The 19,133-nt window shown below is 42.3% G+C and overlaps 1 protein-coding gene across 1 annotated transcript in view; it reads right to left on the bottom strand.

The window, feature by feature from the left end:
* Window positions 1-19,133, bottom strand: part of NLRP2 (NLR family pyrin domain containing 2) — a 39,564-nt gene that overhangs the window by 1,000 nt on the left and 19,431 nt on the right. The window contains exons 4-9 of the mRNA XM_039244086.1: window positions 17,030-17,200; window positions 14,251-14,415; window positions 12,420-12,590; window positions 11,908-12,078; window positions 8,214-8,384; window positions 1,782-1,952 (exon numbers count right to left, since the gene is read on the bottom strand). Of these exons, the coding sequence (XP_039100017.1) occupies window positions 1,782-1,952; window positions 8,214-8,384; window positions 11,908-12,078; window positions 12,420-12,590; window positions 14,251-14,415; window positions 17,030-17,200 (1,020 nt within the window). The remainder of the gene's footprint in view (window positions 1-1,781; window positions 1,953-8,213; window positions 8,385-11,907; window positions 12,079-12,419; window positions 12,591-14,250; window positions 14,416-17,029; window positions 17,201-19,133) is intronic.

Here is a 19,133-nt window from a genome sequence, read left to right as displayed (position 1 = left end):
TGAACTCATGTCCCAAGCTCAAGAGTCGCATGCTCTCTGACTGAGCTCGCAAGGAACCCTTGGTTTTGCTAGCATATTAACCAATTTTTTGCTTTGCTGTTTAAGATTCACAATACAATCATACAACAAAGCTTCAGTTGTATGTTTTGGAGAGCTAATGTACAGCATGGTGACAATCATACTGTATTATATACCTGAAATTTGCTAGGATAGTAGATATTAGGTGATTTCACCACACACACACACGGTAAAACTCTATGAGGTGATGGAAGCGTTAGTTAGCTTGATGATGGTGATAATTTCAGAATGTTTTAATATATGAAAATCACAATAAAAATAACTTTGGCTAAAGTAAAGGCCAACAACCTTCAAAATATTTTCAATATGACCCTCCAAGGTCAAATATAATTGTGTCGATTCGTGAATGTAGGAGGTTGGTCATAGTCTATAGTTTAAGGACAGAAAAAGTTCCCACAGTCAACCTGTGTTTGGTCAAAACTGTTGAAGGAATCAGAAACAAGGTGTGAACCACACTGGAATATATAAAGGTATTGCTCTAAGACTGAGGTGTGATGAGAGGGCCTCTTTGTCTCTAAGCAAAAGAAAATGATTCCAGTTAACTTAAAAGAGCATCTCAGAAGGAAACGAGATAGCTGATACAATCAAAGAACTAAAAACCAAGTTCTGAACTCAGGGTCTCTATGCCTATCTAGGATCTGCGATTCTACAAGAAGCCCCCATCCAAATCGCTCATCTTGAGATTCACAGACTGAGGAGAGAACATCTGACTTGATGGTCTAAATAAACAGCTCAATATCTTTGTGGGGGTTTTACACCTTGATTAGAACTCACTTATATTATATAAAATGGGAGCTAGCTCACCAAAAAGGGGCTAAAATCAGAAACAAACTTCAGACTCTACATGCAGCTTCCTTAGACTAGCAAGCTACCTGATATTCATGTTAAGCAAATGTCTAATTAGTTTCTTTTACATAATTATCATTTGAAGTCATCAGTTGTCTATGTCGCACCTGGGAATTTAAAGTTCCACACACCTGGGGCACTTGAGTGGCTCAGTTAGTTGACTGTCTGACTTGGACTCAGGTCATGATCTCATGACTCATGGGTTCCAGCCCCACATGGGGCTCTGTGCTGACAGCTCATAGCCTGGAGCCTGCTTTGGATTCTGTGTCTCCCTCTCTCTCTCTGCTTTTCCCCTGCTCATACTCAGTCTCTCTCTCAAAAATAAATAAATAACTTTAAAAAAAAAGTTCCCACACACCTAAGAAGAAAGAGTTGTAGGGTTCTTTGTTGCCATGGTAGCAAGTAAACAAACAGCACAACTCAATGACAGCTTGCTTTGATGACCAAAAGAAGACACAGACTTGTCTCATTCAATGGTGAACTCACTTCAGGGAATGTGCTTCTAAGGCGGACTCACTGCCAGACCTCTGTAACCAACACAAACTTTTCAAGAAACCACACGAGAGTCTGATCTTCCTCACACAATAATGGCTGGCCACCATGACTCTCTCTCGCTTAGAGGAGCCCCCTACAATTAGCTTCTGGTTTCAGACTGAGTTTGGGCTTCACCCTTTGACTCATCTTACTGGCCAAAGCAACAGAAGGGGCCAATGGAGAATTATCTGGTGACCAAACATCAATGGATAAAAGATGGATGTTAGCAGTAGATGTCTAAGCCACACTTCCCTATGGTTTGCATATTCTCCTGCACACCTACTATCCTGGAGCAAACACCGTGAGGAATAGAAGGATCATACCTGAGTGTCCGGTGGGAGAAACGCTGAAGTTTCAAGGTATCGCAGAGCATCTTTACTCCACTATACCCCAAAGAATTCTGGCCCAGGTCCAGAGTGATCAGGCTCTGGTTGCTGCTGAGGGCAGACGCGAGAATCTCACAGCTGAAGGGGGTGATGGCACATCCCCACAACCTATAGGAGAGACACAAAAATTAGTTAATTCATTCAACCAGTGTTTACAGAAACCATCCTACATGCCAGGCACACTTTTGGGTGTTGGGGGTCCAACAAGGAACAACAGAAATCTCTTCCCTCTGAGCTCCTGTACTAATAGGAAATAGATGTATGTAGTGTGCCATATCCACTAAGGGTTATGAAGGGCACAGGATAAAGGGAGAAGCTGGGGGGCACTCACTACAATGGTTGAAGAGAAAGAACCATGGCCCTGAGGTCATGTATAATTATCATGTAAAACAATATTGAGGAAGCCAGAATCAATAACAAATCAAGAGAGTGAAATCAGGGAGGGTTCTAAGAGTGAGGCCACGGATAAGAGGGAGCCATCTCACAGGCCCTTAGGCCATTGTAAACTTTGGATTTTACTTGGGAAGGAGATGGGGAACCATCAGGGCTTTTGAGCAGAAGCATGATGGGAGTTACACATTACAAGTTATTCTTAGCACTCGGCTGAAAAACTAGGGAGACCGAGAAGGCAGAATGCAGACTGGGTTGAAGACTAGATGACAACCCCGATGCTATCAGTATGCGTGGGGGGTATGAGAACAGATTCTAAATATCTGAAAGAGGGTAGCAGGATAATCAATGTTTATTTATTTTGAGAGAGAGAGAGTGGGGTTGGGGTGGAGAGAGAGGATTCCAAGCAGGCTCCATACTGCCAGCACAGAGCCCAATCTGGGGGTGGATCTCCTGAACTGCAAGATCATGACCTGAGCCGAAATCAAGAGTCAGATGCTTAATGACTGAGACACTCAGGCACCCCAGATAGCAAGATTTTAAAAAGGCTTTGATTTGACATGTCTCTGGAGGTAAGGGAAATTAAAGCAAAAATGAACTATTGGGACCTCATCAAGATAGAAAGCTTCTGCAAAGCAAAGGAAACAATCAACAAAATGGGAGAAGATATTCTCAAATGATATATCCGATAAAGGGTTAGTGTCCAAAATCTGTAAGGAACTTACCAGACTCAACACCAAAAAAAAAAAAAACCCACAAATATTCCAGTGAAGAAATAGGCAGAAGACATGAACAGACACTTTTCCAAAGACGACATTCAGATGGCTAACAGACACGTGAAAAGATGCTCAATATCGTTCATCATTAAGGAAATACAAATCAAAACCATAATGAGATAACACCTCACAGGTGTCAGAGTGGCTAAAATTAATAACTCAGGAAACAACAGATGTTGGTGAGGACGCAGAGAAAGGGGAACCCTTTTGCACTGCCGGTGGAAATGCAAACTGGTGCAGCCACTCTGGAACACAGTATGAAGGTTTCTCAAAAAATTAAAAATAGAATTACCCTATGACCTAGCAATTGCACTATTAGGTATTTATCCAAATGATACAAAAATGACAATTCAAAGGGACACATGCATCCCAATGTTTATAGCAGCACTATCAACAATAACCAAAGTATAGAAAGAGCACAAATGTCCATTGACTGATAAATGGATAAAGAAAATGTGGTATATATATAACAGAATATTACTTGGCGATGAAAAAGAATGAATCTTGCCATTTGCAACAGCGTGGATGGAACTGGAGAGTATTATGCTAAGTAAACTAAGTCAGAGAAAGACAGATATCATGTTTTCACTCATGTGGAATTTGAGAAACCCAACAGATGAACATAGGGGAAGGGAAGGGAAAATAAGACAAAAGCAGAGAGGGGCGCCTGGGTGGCTTAGTCTGTTAAGCGTCCGTCTTTTGCTTAGGTCATGATCTCTCTGTTCGTGGGTTCGAGCCCCGCGTCGGGCTCTGTGCTGACTGCCAGCTCAGAGCCTGGAGCCTATTTCAGAGTCTGTATCTCCCTCTCTCTCTGGCCCTCCCCTGCTCATGCTGTCTCTCTCTCTCCTAGAAATAAATAAAAATATTTAAAAAAAAAAGACAAAAGCAGAGAGAGGGGCAAACCATAAGAGACTCTTAAATACAGAAAATAAATTGAGGATTGCTGGTGGGGAGGTGAGTGGGGGATGGGCTAAGTGGGTGATGGGCATTAAGGAGGGCACTTTTTGGGATGAGCACTGGGTGTTATATGTAAGCGATGAATCACTGGGTTCTATTCCTAGAGCCAGGAGTTAACTAACTTGAATTTAAATAATAAAAAGGCTTAGATTTGATATTTGAAAGAAAAAAAGAATAAAGGATGATGTAGGAGGGATTTCATTCTGAGCAAATATTGTACAAAGGTTCAAGGTGTTTGTGCATACATGAACACACACATATGAGTTAATGTCACACACTGAAATTTACCCCAGGATTTGGAAGAAGCTAAAAGTAATATCAAACATTTAGCATACTTCCTGGCATGTTGGATGATGCACACATATTTCACTATCATAACCAACTTTTCTGATGGACACAACTAACTCTATTTCCTAAAATGCACAACCAAGATTATACCATCAAGAAGTTACAGCTGACTAGATACTTCCCTATGCCAGTAGAGCACACGGTTAGGAGAGCCGCCTCCCTGTCAACATTACATCACCACCTTCCTGGAAACAGGCACATGTCATGAATCGTAACGACCAGTGGTTTCCCACCTGCGATCTCGAGGATTTATTCAGTCGGCATCCTTACCAGTGCAAATTGCAGTTGCGCAGTGAGCTTTAATAATACCACTGTCTGGGTTTTACTTGTGGAGATCCCAAATGGAGTGGTCTGAGATACAGCCTGGGTATTGGGATTCTCAAACCTGCAAGCATTTCTGCTACTCAGTAGAGGCTGAACACCATGACTTACCATCTTGTGCTGTAGAGGCCAGAAAACCGGTTACCATTTGAAGGTCCTTCACAGGTAGGGTTCAGACTCCAGTGCATCTGAGCGATGGTATCTAACTCATGTGGGATTGAGAGACAGAAGTGAATCGAGGCCATTTATCTGCTGGAGGAGGCACATCTCTCTGGAGGCTGGGAGCTGGGGCAGGAGTGGTTACTTCTTGATGCCTTAGGTGTTGCATACTTAAAATGGTTCACTGGTATCCTTTGAATAGCTTAGACTAGAGAGTATTCCTTTAAGCACACTAGTGACTTTTCTGCCCCAGATTTACTGATGAATAATTGACAAATAAAAGTTGTACGTATTTAAGGTGTACAATGTGGTTGAATACACACTGTGAAATGATCAACAGTCAAGTTAATTACATCTGTCGGCTCACACAATTACTTTTTTTTTGAGAACACTAGATTTGCTGAGCGTAGATCTTATTTCTTATTGTTGAAAGGTATAAATTTCTGGAGATTTTCTTTAATCTTTATTGAGATATAATTGACACAAAACATTGTGTAAATTTAAGACGGGCAATGTGTTGATTTGGCACATTGATATATTGCAACATGATTACCACTGTAGTGTTAGCAGACACCTCCTTCCGGACACATCATCTTCATTTCCTTTTTTGTGAGAACATTTAAGATCTTTATTTATTTTTTTATTTTAGAGAGAGAGCGAGCGAGCGAGCATAAGCAGGGGAGGGGTATGGGAGGGACGGAGGGAGGAAATGAAGGAACAAACATTAACAAGCAGTGGAGGGGCAGAGAGAGAGAGAGAGAGAGAGAGAGAGAGAGAGAGAGGAACAGAGAATCCCAAGCAGGCTCTGGACTTTCAGCACAGAGCCTGATGCAGGGCTTGAACTCATGAACCATGAGATCATGACCTGAGCCAAGATCCAGTCAGATGCCTAGACGACTGTGCCACCCAGGCTCCCCAGAACTTCTTCATCTTTTAACTGGAAGTCTGTATGCTTCCCTCCACACTTACCCCACCCCTCAACCCCTGGTAACTCTCACTCTACTTTCTGTTTATATGAGCTCAGCTCTTTTAGATTCCACATATAAGTGATGTCTTTGTCTTATTTAACTTAGCTTCTAGCCTCGAGTTTCATCCATGTTATCTAAAATGGCAAGATTTCCTTCCTTCTCATGGCTAGTATTCCATTGTGTATATATATTTCACATCTTCTTTATCTGATCCTGTTGATGGACACTTAAGTTGTTTCCTATTTTGGCTATTGTGAATAATGCTTCAAGAAACACGGGGGTGCAGATATCTTTTTAAGATCCTGTTTCCATTTCCTTTGGATATATACCCAGAAGTGGGATTCCTGGATCATAGGATACATCAATTTTTAGTTCTTTGAGAGTCTTCATATTGTTTTCCATATGGCTGTACCCATGTACTTTCCTACTAACAGTGCACAAATATTCCCTTTTCTCCACATCCTCGCCAATATTTGTCATCTCTGTTCTTTTTGATGACAACCATCCTAAAGGGTATGAGGGGATATCTCATGTGGATTTGATTTCCATTTCCCCTATGATTAGTGAATTTGAACAGTCTTTCATGTTCTTGTTGGCCATTTGTCTGTCTGATTTGGAAAAAGTCTATTTAGGTCTCATTAAAAAAAACTTGAGTTGTAGAAGTTCCTTATCTATTTTGAATATTAACCCCTTATCAGATATATGGTTTGCAAATATTTTTCTGTAGGTCATCTTTCATTTTTGTTGACTATTTAATTTGGTAGACAGAAGCTTTCTAGTTTGATGAACTCCCACTTGTTTACTTTTGCTTTTGCTGCTGGTGCTTTTTGGCATCATATCCAAAAAATCATTGCCAAAAACAATGTCAAAGAGCCTTTGCCCTATGTTTTCTTCTAGGAATTTTTATAGTTTTGTGTCTTAAGTCTTTAATCTATTTTGAGTTAATATATGTATTTTTAAATTAAAAAATTTGGGGGGCACCTGGGTGGCTCAGTCAGTTAAGCATCTGCCTTCAGTTCAGGTCATGATCTCATGGTTATTAAGTTCAAGCCCCATGTTGGGTTCTGTGCTGACAGATCAGAGCCTGGATCCTGATTTGGATTCTGTGTCTCCCTCTCTCTCTGCCCCTCTCCTGGTCGTGCTCTTCCTCTGTCTCAAAAAAAAAAAAAATTAAAAAAATTATTTATTTATTTTTGAGAGAGAGAGAGAGACAGAGTGTGACTGAGGGACGGGCAAAGAGGAGGAGACACAGAATATGAAGAAGGCTCCAGGCTCCAAACTGTCAGCACAGAGCCCGACGCAGGACTTGAACTCACAGTGACTTCATGATGTGACATGAACCGAAGTTGGACGCTTAACTGATGGAGCTTTCCAGGTGCCCCATTTTGATTTAATTTTTGTGTATAGTGTAAGGGGTTCAATTTCATTCTTTTGCGTGTGGATATCCAGTTTTTTTCCAGCCCTATTTATTGAAGGAATCATCCCTTCCCCATTGAGTATTGGTGCTCTTATCAAAGACTAATTGACTGTACATATGGGGGTGGGGGGTTACTTCTGGGCCATCTATTCTGTTCTTTTGGTTTATGTATCTGTTTTTATGCCTGTACCATACCATTTTTTAAAAATATTTTTTATTTATTTCTAGGAGAGAGGGAGAGAGACAGCGTGAGCAGGGGAGGGTCAGAGAGAGAGAGAGGGAGATACAGACTCTGAAGTAGGCTCCAGGCTCTGAGTTGGCAGTCAGCACAGAGCCCGACGCGGGGCTCTTACCCACGAACCGCGAGATCATGACCTAAGTGAAAGTCGTACGCTTAACTGACTAAGCCACCCAGGCACCCCTGTACCATACCATTTTGATATAATAGTTTGAAATCAGGAAGTGTGATGCCTCCAGCTTTGTTGTTCTTTGTGAGAACTAACTGATTTGGCTATTTGGAGTCTTTTATGGTTGCCTACAAATTTTGGGGTTAAAAAAGTTATGAAAACTGCTATCTTACTTTTCTAAAAAAATAATTTGATTTGTTCCAATCTCTTATATTAGAGCTGGTGGGGGTGGGGGGATTGCTACACTATTTTATTTCAGCTACAGATTAAAATTTTAAAAAAACATGGTCTCCCATCCAAGTACAAACGAGGTCCGACCCTGCTTAGCTTCCGAGATCAGACAAGATCGGGCACATTCAGGGTGGTATGGGACCATGAGGGAGAAGAAGGGGGAAAATAGTTGGGGAGAGGGAGGGAGGCAAACCATGAGAGACTCTTGAATGCTGAGAACAAACTGAGGGCTGATGGGGGTGGGGGAAAGGGGGGGTGATGGGCATGGAGGAGGGCACTTGTGGGGATGAGCACTGGGTGTTATATGGAAACCAAATTGACAAAAAATTATTTCAGAAAAAAATAAATAAAACACACACAAAAAAATAGAATTAAATTTAAAAAACATAACTTACCATAGACATTTGAGGTTACACGTTGGCTTCTTCAAAGCCTCACACAGAAACTTCAGTCCAGTAATTCCTATGTGATTCAGCCCCAGATCCAAGTGTGTAAGGCTTGAATTTTGCTGGAGAAGGGTTGACAGATGATGGCAGCCATTGCTGGTTATGCTGCAGTACCAAAGCCTAAAAACCAATCACATGAAGAAAATAAACTCTGTGGGTCCACCCTGATGAGATGCACCAAAGCCAGGACCGTCGGCCTCAAGCCACAGGTTGTACACAAGCTTGCAGACAATGAGACATGGCAATGAAATCATGGATGGAGTTACAATTACTACATAAGTGGTTATATAGGCTGCCCCCTCCCCCTGCCCTAACACATGCAAAGGCATCTAAATCCTAATCCCTGGTCCCTGTGAATATGTCACATTACATGTAAGGGAGACTCTGCAGGTGCCATTGAGTTAAGGATATAGAGATGCGGAGATCACCCAGGTGGGCCAATGTAATCACAAGGATCTTTATAAAGAAGAAACATAAGAGTCAGAGCCAGCAGGGGGAGACGGGATAACAGGGACCGAAGGACAGTTGAAGACACTATGCTTCTGGCTTTGAACATGGAGGAAGGGGCCATGAACCAAGGAATGCAGGTGCCTTTAGAAGCTGGAAAACGCCAGGAAATGGATCCTTCCCTGGAGTCTACAGAAAGAACACCACCTTGCAGACACCTTCATTTTAGCTCAGTGAAACTCATTTTGGACTTCTGGCCTCTAGAACTTTAAGACAATGAATTTGTGTTGTTTTAAGCCTCTTCATTTGTGACAATTCATTACAGAAACAATTAGGAAACTCATACAAGTGGCATATATTATTTCTGCCCTAACTAGGGAGAAGACAGTATCCATCTTGCCCTGGCCTGCAATCTCTTTTATTTGGGGAAGGGACCAGTTATACTTCCTAAATCCAGTTATTAGAAAGGTGGTACCATATAGGTGGAGGGTACCAGTTCTCACCTGGACAAATCTGGCACTAGATCCTAGATATCACAGGATATCAGAACTTCTTAACCATTAAAAATATTTTTTTTTTGCCTTCCCCTAGTTTATTATTAGAGTTCTGAGCTTAATATTAGCAGAAAACCAGAGACGGCTACTTTCATAGAATAATGGGCCTCAAAGATGTTTGGGCCCTAATCTCCAGACCTTACAGGGCAAAAGGGACTTTGCAGAGATGTAGACTAAGGACCTCGATGGCGAGGTTACTCCACACTATACAGAGGGGCTGAACCTAATCTTAGGAGTCCTTTTTGGCTGAAGTGGAGAGAGAGAAAATGTGTGGGCTTGGCCCACTACGGCCAGCTTTGAAGGGGGAGGGAGAGAGCCATGAACTAAGAAGTGGAGTCACTGTTAGGGGCTGAGGCTGGCTCTTGGCTTGCAGGGACCCCAACCCTACAACCACCAAGAAGCAAATACTACCAACAACCTGAATAACTGAGAGAATGGGTTCCTTCCTAGAATCTTCAGAAAGGAACACAGCCCTGTGTATACTGGTCTTCTGACCTATGAGGTATACAAACTGTTGAGCTGATAAGTTCATGGTAATTTGTGACAGCACTAATAGAACACCAATGCTGCCACCTTTTAATTTCAGTGAACTCTGAGTGACAGTATTGGTCACATGGCCAGACCTCAGGGAGTAACAGTCATGTGATCTATCTAGGGATGGGCAGCCATACACAGTCTCTGAGAGGAACCAACATAAACCTCTTTGGCTTGGAGGTTTGTAAATTGATAGAAACTCCCAGAACTATGGGGTAACAGAGGAAGACTCAAACAAGACAGTCAAATGAAATTAAGTTATGACAACTTAGTAAAGTGGGAGCATGGCTCACAAAACAGAAACAGAGGAGGCCCAAAAAGAAGATTAGACCTATATTTCCCGAGTCACACCTTCCAGGGGGATGCAAACACGATGACGTTCAATGTCTGAGTCTTAGTTTTCTTAACTGCAAACTGGAGACACAGGTATTAATTTTATAAGGGCTGGGGCATTAAATGTAAAAAAAAATCTCTGACATGACCTTAGCAGAGTGCCCAGCACCTAGTAATTAATTCAGGGGCTTGATAAATGTTGGCCATCACTATTTTTTCTGTTTAGATGCCTTGGATGGTAGTAACGTAACATAACTTGGTTTGAAGATAGAACTAGTGGGTGGGTAATATCTTATTTCCTATGAAATTTTATATTATTTTAGTGTTTGGGGATTTAGATAGCAGGGTAAAATCCTTTCTTTCCACTTTTCTCCAACCACAAGCTGAATGCTTTGTGGGATTTAAAGTGAGTGAGTAATTTTTGGATGTTGGGTACCGTAAGGCATATCCTAGATTACAACTGGTTTATTAAAAATGCTGACAGTTACTGACACAGGCGATTTTGTAGACAGCAAGAACACCAGAGATGTTCACACGGAATAGAATCTCTGAATAGAAACAATGTAGCTCTATTCCTTTATCAAAATTTGCCCTGTGACTTTAGTGTTAACATGGAGGATTATACTGAGATAGTTGGCAAAAAACTTTACCCACACGCATTTGCAGATAGAGCTTATGTTACATGATATTAAAAACACGCATTAAAAAACACAAGCATCTGGGTGGCCCAGGCAGTTAAACATCCAACTTCGGCTCAGGTCATGATCTCACAGTTTGTGGGTTCGAGCCCCATGTCGGGCTCTGTGTTGACAGCTGGCTCGGAGCCTGGAGTCTGTTTCAGATTCTGTGCCTCCCTCTCTCTCTGCCCCTCCCCTGCTTGTGCTCTATGTCTCAAAAATAAATAAACATTAAAAAAATTACTGATGAATGGATCAAGAAGATGTGGTTTATCTATACGATGGAATACTCCATGGCAATGAGAAAGAATGAAATCTGGCCACGTGTAGCAACATGGATGGAACTTGAGGGTGTTATGCTGAGCGAAATAAGTCAGGCAGAGAAGAACAGATACCATATGTTTGCACGTATAGAAGGATTAGGAGGAAGCTAACGGAGGACCATGGGGGAGAAAAAGGGGGAAAATAGTTGGGGAGAGGGAGGGAGGCAAACCATGAGAAACTCTTGAATGCTGAGAACAAACTGAGGGCTGATGGGGGTGGGGAGAGAGGGGAAGGGGGGTGATGGGCATGGAGGAGGGCACTTGTGGGGATGAGCACTGGGTGTTATATGGAAACCAACTTGACAATAAACAATTAAAAAAATAAATAAAAAAGTAAAAAAAATAAAATTTTTTTAAGGTTAAAAAAAAAGAAACAAACCTGGAAACTAGCAACATCCCTCAAATCCCTATAGATTATTGACACTATGTCTTGTATTTTTTCTTTTGTTAAAAAAATGTTTATTTTTGAAGGAGAGAGGTAGAGCATGAGTGGGGGAGAGGCAGAGAAAGAGGGAGACAGAATCTGAAGCAGTCTCCCCAACGCGGGTCTCCAACTCGTGAATCACAAGATCATGACCTGAGCTGAAGTCAAATGCTTAACCAACTGAGCCACCCAGACTCCCCTCTTGTATTTTTTATTCCACCACTGGGTCTCACCAGATCTAACCATCAGCAACGTACTTGGGGTATTCAGAGGAATCAGTAAATGCTTGCATCTGTCCTACTTGAATCCAGTATACACAAATGCACATACATATAGTCAGCACGGACTTACACCAGCGTCTGTAGTTGACAGTCGGGGTAACTCAAGCCCTCACACAGAAGTTTTACCCCACCATTTCCGAGAGCGTTCTTTGCCAAGCACAGGTGTGTCAGCCTCTGGTTGACGATCAAAGCAGAAGAGAGCTCCTTGCAACAGGCCTCTGTAAGGTGACAGTTTTCCAACCTGCCAAAGCACCACACAAGCAGTAAGACAGCGAGAACATTTCCAAAGACCCATTTTCTTGGCCATCCCCAACAGCTTGAGGCCCCAGCTGTATACAGCTCTTCTAGGTAATGCCTTTCCTCTCTCATCACGTGGTTAATGCTCACAGCCATGAAGGACCAGGAGTGAGAGAAGAAGATGCATGAACCACTTGCTTGGGACCAGAAGGGGAAACCAGATGCCCACATCAGTAGGAGGTCCCATATGGGTGGCCGAGCAAATCCAGGGGTCACCGGTGCTCTTCCCTATGTGGCCCCAGACCTAGTAGGGAGATGTTCCATGGGAACAGAGGTGGTACTTACGACAGCCTCTGCAGTAAGCACTTGGGGTGTCTCAGAGTCTTGCACAACAACTTGGCACTCTCATCTGTAAGCTCATTTGCTGTGAGGTTCAGGCATGTGAGGGACTGGTTGATCTCGAGGGAGGAGGAGAGATGGGCCCATTGCTGAGCAGTGGCAGAACAAGATACCAACCTGCAGGAGAAATGGGAACAAGTCATTCTTGAGAACCAAACCATAGACAACGGTCTCCAGTTTTACCCCTCATTCCACTCCATTATGTCAGGTCCTGGACTTAATTATGTGGAGCAGACTCTGTCTAAGTGTGGTCCCTGGGCCAGCCACATCAGCACCACCTGGCAAATACTTAGAAATGCAAGTCCTCAAACTCTGGATGTGGAATCCACTGATTTCTGTTTTGGGGTGTCCTGAATCACCTGCAAGATTCCTGGGCCACATACTCAGAAGTTGATTCAGAAGATCTGGGTGCGACCCAAGAATTTGGATTTTAACAAGTTCCTAGGTGATGAAGCTGCTGCTGGTCTGGAGACCAGAAATTGAGAACTATTTATTTAGAAATTCAAATCGATCAAGCATACCAGGCAATAAGGGACCCATACCCTATTCCTGGAGAGAGATATTCTTACCACGGACAAATGCAACTTCCCTTGGGGCCATTATGTGTATTATGGCCTTTGGAGTAGGGTTTCTAAAAAAGAAAATCTTAGTTCTACCATTTATGGTATATGATACTGTGGCCAACTTACTGAACATCAAACCTCATTTCCATCTTTAAATTGGAAATAAGTCCTACCCTCATGTTGAGTGTTTATTAAGGTTGACAATTGACATGAAGTGCTAAGTGGACTGTGTACCACATAGCTAAAACTTACTAAAACCCAACAAAACACTTTTTTTTTCTCTTAGAGTCTAATTCTTAATAGAGGAATCAAAGTTAACCAAGGCTTTGGAACACAAAAGAGAATGTTTAATGGCTTCTAATAAAAGAAGCCAAATTTGTATAGAGTGTTCTTCTTCCATTGTGGGTATCCATTTATTCCTTGAGAAATAAGTTAATGACTGAAGTCTTCAAATTGCGTAATTTCTTTTCCTGGGGAATCCTCACAAGGAAAAGAAAGGAAGGTCTTAGTAATGGTGAATAATGATAGTGGCTACTATCCATAATGCAATGATGAATACTTGTTTGCTTGGACTTGGTTTCATTCATTCCTCAAATCCTTGTGAGATGTGCATTACTCCAACCTATTGATGGTGATAAGACCTAGTTCAACAGCCCAAGATCATACCAGTAGAGGCAAAACTGCAATTTGAGACCCACAGATCACCTTAAACGGTCTTCCTATTACTGCTCAAACGTGGTCAAGTGGGAATCAGTGGAACCCCATGATGAATGATGAAAATCATCACCAGAGCAATCATGTGAAGAACGTCCCTAAAGGGGGGTTCTCTCAACACAAGAAAGGGGAAACCTGATGCTCCCAAAGCATCCTTGCCTGGACAGAGGAGTCTGAACAGAATCGGGTATTCTGAATCACAACGTAAGAGAGACATAAGTCATCAACAAGTCCCCTCTGATGGAGGAAGATATCAAGTTTCTGAGTGTTTCTTTGGACTTGGGGCTCTTATGGATAGTTACCCAGGTTGTTCAATGATCAATACAAGTGGAAACTAAACTCCCAGCCTATTTTCTGTTCTGGGACATGTGCCCTGAGTAGTACAGTTTCTAAGCAGAAATAAGGGATTTCCCACACCCTCCTAATTTATACAGAATTGTTGTAGAAGCCTGAGGCAGCTCTGTTTATGTGCTGGGGTTTTCAGTGGTGGTGAGATATACCTGAGGCATTGCAGATTACATCTGGGGTGTCTCAAGGTCTCACACAATATGGGAAGCATATCATCCTGGTCATTTCCTTGAAGGGTCAGATGGGTTAGTGTTTCATGACCACGAAAGACAACGCAGAAATCCCGATAAGCATCCGCCGGGGACACATCTTTGAGGCTAGGGCAATGACAACAGAGGTGAAGCAGTGAGTTTCTATATACACGGAAACAAAGGGCTGCAACAGGTTTAAACACCGGAAACTACGGTTCATATTTTTCACCTTCATTGAGGTATTTATTGTCAAATTGTATACATTAAGGTGTAGGAGTTAATGTTTTGATATACACGTACCTTGTGAAATCATCACATCAAGCTTAATCAGCTAGTTAACATACCTATCACCTCACATAATCGCCATTTCCGTAGTTTTTTTTTTTTTTTTTTTGTGGCGAGAACACTTGAGATCAAGTCAAGTCTCTCAACAAATTTCATGTATACGATGCATTATTAACTGTTGTCACATCGGTGTATAGTTAGGTCTCCAGAACTCACTCACTCATTTTGCATTAATTGGAACTTTGTACCACTTGACTAACATCTAATTTTAGAAGCTATCAGAAGCTTCAACTTTTTTTTTAGCCCTTTCCAACTTTTACAGAAGGGAAGTCAGTCATCAATAGACGTTTCAGACAAAAGCTGTTCTACAGCTTTTTGAAAAAGACAAGGAAGGGGAGCAGTCCCTTTCTCTGAAGTGTCACCAATAGGGACATTTCAGGAGCACTACGCCCTGCTGAATATGGTGCATTTAGAATCAGGATCCCATGGAGGTGAGCAAGAAAAACTCTTCTCTAGGTCGAGAAAGAAATCTATGAAAGAAGACACCTATAGCTGGAGAAGGTCTCACTGGTACCAAAGCACACTCTGCCGACTAAATCAGGTTTGGTCTCCTTCCCTAACCACCCCCTGTGGCCTGTCTATGTGGAAGCTTACAGGACTTCCCCTGTACAGGAGCTACACAGGTCTAGATGAGCCTCAGGTCCAGGGAGATTCTGAAGCACTGTCTTAGGTGGACAGGAGCATACCCTGTTCCAAATACAAGTATTTAAGTTCTGTAATTAGCCCCACCATTTCTTCCCAATTTCATTCAACTACATAGATTTTTGGATCATATTCAGGCAGACATATACCCAGCCCTAGTGAGTTTTAACTTTACGCAGGCCAGGTTGCAGGCCTGTCTCAGCACCATCTCTCCAACAGGGCTTCCAGTCAGGGGTGATTCTTTATACTCCCTGGGAACACCTGGAAATGTCTGGAGATGTTTTAGGTTGTCACAGCTGGGGATGCGTGGGTGCCACTGGCATCTGGAAGGTAGAGGATAAATATCCTACAATGCACAGGATAGCCCCCCTCCAGCCCAAAGTGTCGGCAGAGGTTGAGAAATCCTGCTCTATGTACAGCCCTGGGGTTGTCTAAATGGGATGAAAACTGCCCTCAGGATCTGATGTTCCTTGTGGGGTTTTGTGGACATTCAAACCATATTTCACACTGTAATAAAATTACTTGATAAACAAAGTGGAAAAGTGGTTCCCAGGGCCTGGGGAGTGGGGATCACAGGGGATTATTGTTTACTGGGGTCAAAGTTTCAGTTTTATAAGACAAAGGAAGTTCTGGAGATGGGTGGTGGTGGAGGCTGCCATATACATTTAAAAATGCGTAACTGCCCATTTCTTCACTGGGTTGTTTGTTTTTCGGGCGTGTAGTTTGGTGGGTTCCTTATAGATTCTGGATATTAACCCTTTATCCAATATGTCAAAACCACACTGAGATACCACCTCACGCCAGTCAGAGTGGCTAAAATGAGCAAATCAGAGAACTCTAGATGCTGGCGAGGATGTGGAGAAACGGGCACCCTCCTACACTGTTGGCGGGAAGGTAAACTGGTACAGCCCCTCTGGAAAACAGTGTGGAGGTTCCTAAGGAAACTAATAATAGAACTCCCCTAGGACCCAGCAATAGCACTGCTAGGAATTTACCCAAGGGATACAGAAATGCTGAGGCATAGGAGCACATGTACCCCAATGTTCATAGCAGCACTCTCAACAATAGCTAAAACATGGAAAGAGCCTAAGTGTCCATCAACGGACGAACGGATCAAGGAGATGTGGTTTATCTATACCATGGAATACTACATGGCAATGAGAAACAATGAAATCTGGCCATGTGTAGCAACATGGATGGACCTTGAGGGTGTTATGCTGAGTGAAATAAGTCAGGCAGAGAAGGACAAATATCATATGTTTGCACGTATAGGAGGATTAGGAGGAACTTGACGGAGGAACAAGGGGGAGAAGAAGGGCTGAAATGGTGGGGGAAAGGGAGAGAGGCAAACCATGAGAGACTCTTGAATGCTGACAAAAACTGAGGACTGATGGATGTGGGGGGGGAGGAGGAATGGGAATGGAAGAGAGCACTTGTGGGGATGAGCACTGAGTGTTATGTGGAAACTAATTTGACAATAAACTATTTGTAGAAAAAGATAAATAAAAGTCAGTAAACAGAGAAAAAATAAAAATGCGTAACTGTACATTTAAAAATAATGATGAGTTTATGTTACACCACAATAAAAAAAAAACTGTAAACGATTACTTCATATGATTCAGTAGAATTCCTTATGTCTTGAGTTCCCAGTTGGGATTCTGGGAAAGAAATTCAAATATTACTCCAATATTAAAAACGTAAGCAGCTTGGTTATGCCCTGGGGGTTTTAATTCAGGGATTAGCTTCTACTTACACCACTTTCTGAAGATTATGGTTAGCAGAGGCAATTTTCTCACATAGAATCCTCACTGATGAGTTACTCAGGAAGGTCTGATTGATGTCTAGAAATACCAGATTCTTGTTGGAGTCGAACACAGAACAAAAGTCCATCCAGAAAGGGAGCATGTGTTCATCATTCTGGGACCTACTGGGAAGGGGCAAAGGAGGGAATTTACCAAATGTTGCTGGAGAGAAAACTAACATTTCTCCATTATGTGAAGATAATTTAGGCTTGCTCTGGACATACACCCCCAATATAAGTATAAATCTAAATGTGAGATGATTCAATCAGTTAGCATCACTATCAGACAGCTAATCATGTCATCAGAGAAAGAACACAACAGTCCAATAGGGTTGGAATAAGCCAAAATTCTAAGCAGATCATTGATAAAAGATTGAGAGTGAGGGGTGCCTTGGTGTCTCAGTTGGTTAGGCATCCAACTTTGGTTCAGCTCATGATCTCATGGTTCATGAGTTTGAGCCCTGCATCGGGCTCTGTGCTGACAGCTCAGAGCCTGAAGCCTGCTTCAGATTCTGTTTCTCTCTCTCTCTCTCTCTCTCTCTTTCCCTCCCCTTCTCTCTTTGCCCCTCCCATGCCAGTGATCTGTCTCTTTCTCTCTCGCTCTTTCTCAAAAATAAACAGTAAAAAAGTTAAGAAAAAAGTTTGAGAATGATATACATGTAAATAGAGGATATTTGAATATCTAATGGTGAATCCATACACATTATATTCTCAATCTGATTTACAAGTATATTTGTGACCTAAAAAGATATCCAGGGCACCTGTATGGCTCAGTTGGTTAAGCATCTGACTCTTAATTTCAGCTCATGTCATGATGTCACGGTCAAAAGATTGAGCCCTGTGTTGGGCTCTATGCTGGGGGTGGAGTCTGCTTGAGATTCTCTCTCTCCCTCTGCTCCTGCCCCACGCACACACGTGCTCTCTTGCTCTCAAAAAAAAAAGTTCATAAAAACTTGAGAAAATACAATCTTTAAGTAGTTACATATTCATATACACAGACTTATCAGAGAATGTTCATTTTGGTCTGCTGGTTGCTTCCGGGGATAGGGTTTGGGTAGGTGACCTGATTTCTTGGCCTTTTTCAATACTGCTTTAATTTTCTTTTTAAAAAATTTTACTGTTTATTTTATTTTTGAGACAGAGAGAGACAGAGCATGAGCAGGGGAGGGGCAGAGAGACAGGAAGACACAGAATCTGAAGCAGGCTCTAGGTTCTGAGATGTCAGCGCAGAGGCCAATACGGGGATCAACCACAAAATCATGAGCTGAGCTGAAGTTGGGTGCTCAATGAACTGAGCCACTCAGGCACCCCAGTCACCCTCTCTTCTGAAGGACAATTTTCCTTCCTTCTGCAGAAGGATAAGGTTATACAAGACTGTGTTTGGGGATGCTCTTCCAGAGGTACTAATGGAGGAATCATTTTATTTGAGTCAATGGGCATATCTTCCTAAGGTTCAAAATAGCCCAGAGAAAAAAGTTTCTAAAGACAAGAAGCTTTATTAGTAGACTTGACTGAAGAGCAAGTCCTACACATGGGAGACAGTTTGTGGTTTGAAATAGGGGAAGAAAAAAGAAATCAGACAGAAGTTAGATTCTGTCAGCTCTAGGTCCCTTGGCTGCTTTAAGACAAGGTTATACCTTTGATTTTATTAGTGGTGCTTGCCCTGAATAAAGACACACTTAAAGTAAATGACCTAGAGGCATCTGCGTGGTTCAGTTAAGCATCCAACTTTGGCTCAGGTCATGATCTCATGGTTTGTGGGTTTGAGCCCCACATTAGGCTCTGTGCTGTCAGTGTGGACCCTGCTTTGGATCTTCTGTCCCCCCCCCCGCCCCTCCCCTGCTCGTGCTTGCTCGTTCTCTCTAAACATTAAAATAAATAAATACATAAAATAAATGACCTGATTGTAAAACTTGAGGCATCATGAAGATGACAACCCATTATCAACCTAGAATTTGTGACTTTTTGTAAAAAAAAATTTTTAATGTTTATTGGGGGAGGAAGAGGGGACAAGGGTGAGGGCACAGAGACACAGGAAGACACAGAATCTGAAGCA

The sequence above is a fragment of the Hyaena hyaena genome, unplaced genomic scaffold (genome assembly GCF_003009895.1).
Source record: "Hyaena hyaena isolate Hyena2069 unplaced genomic scaffold, ASM300989v1 scaffold_235, whole genome shotgun sequence".
NCBI lineage: Eukaryota > Metazoa > Chordata > Mammalia > Carnivora > Hyaenidae > Hyaena > Hyaena hyaena.
The sequence above is the reverse complement of the archived record's forward strand: the minus strand, read 5'-3'. Positions and strand labels throughout refer to the sequence as shown.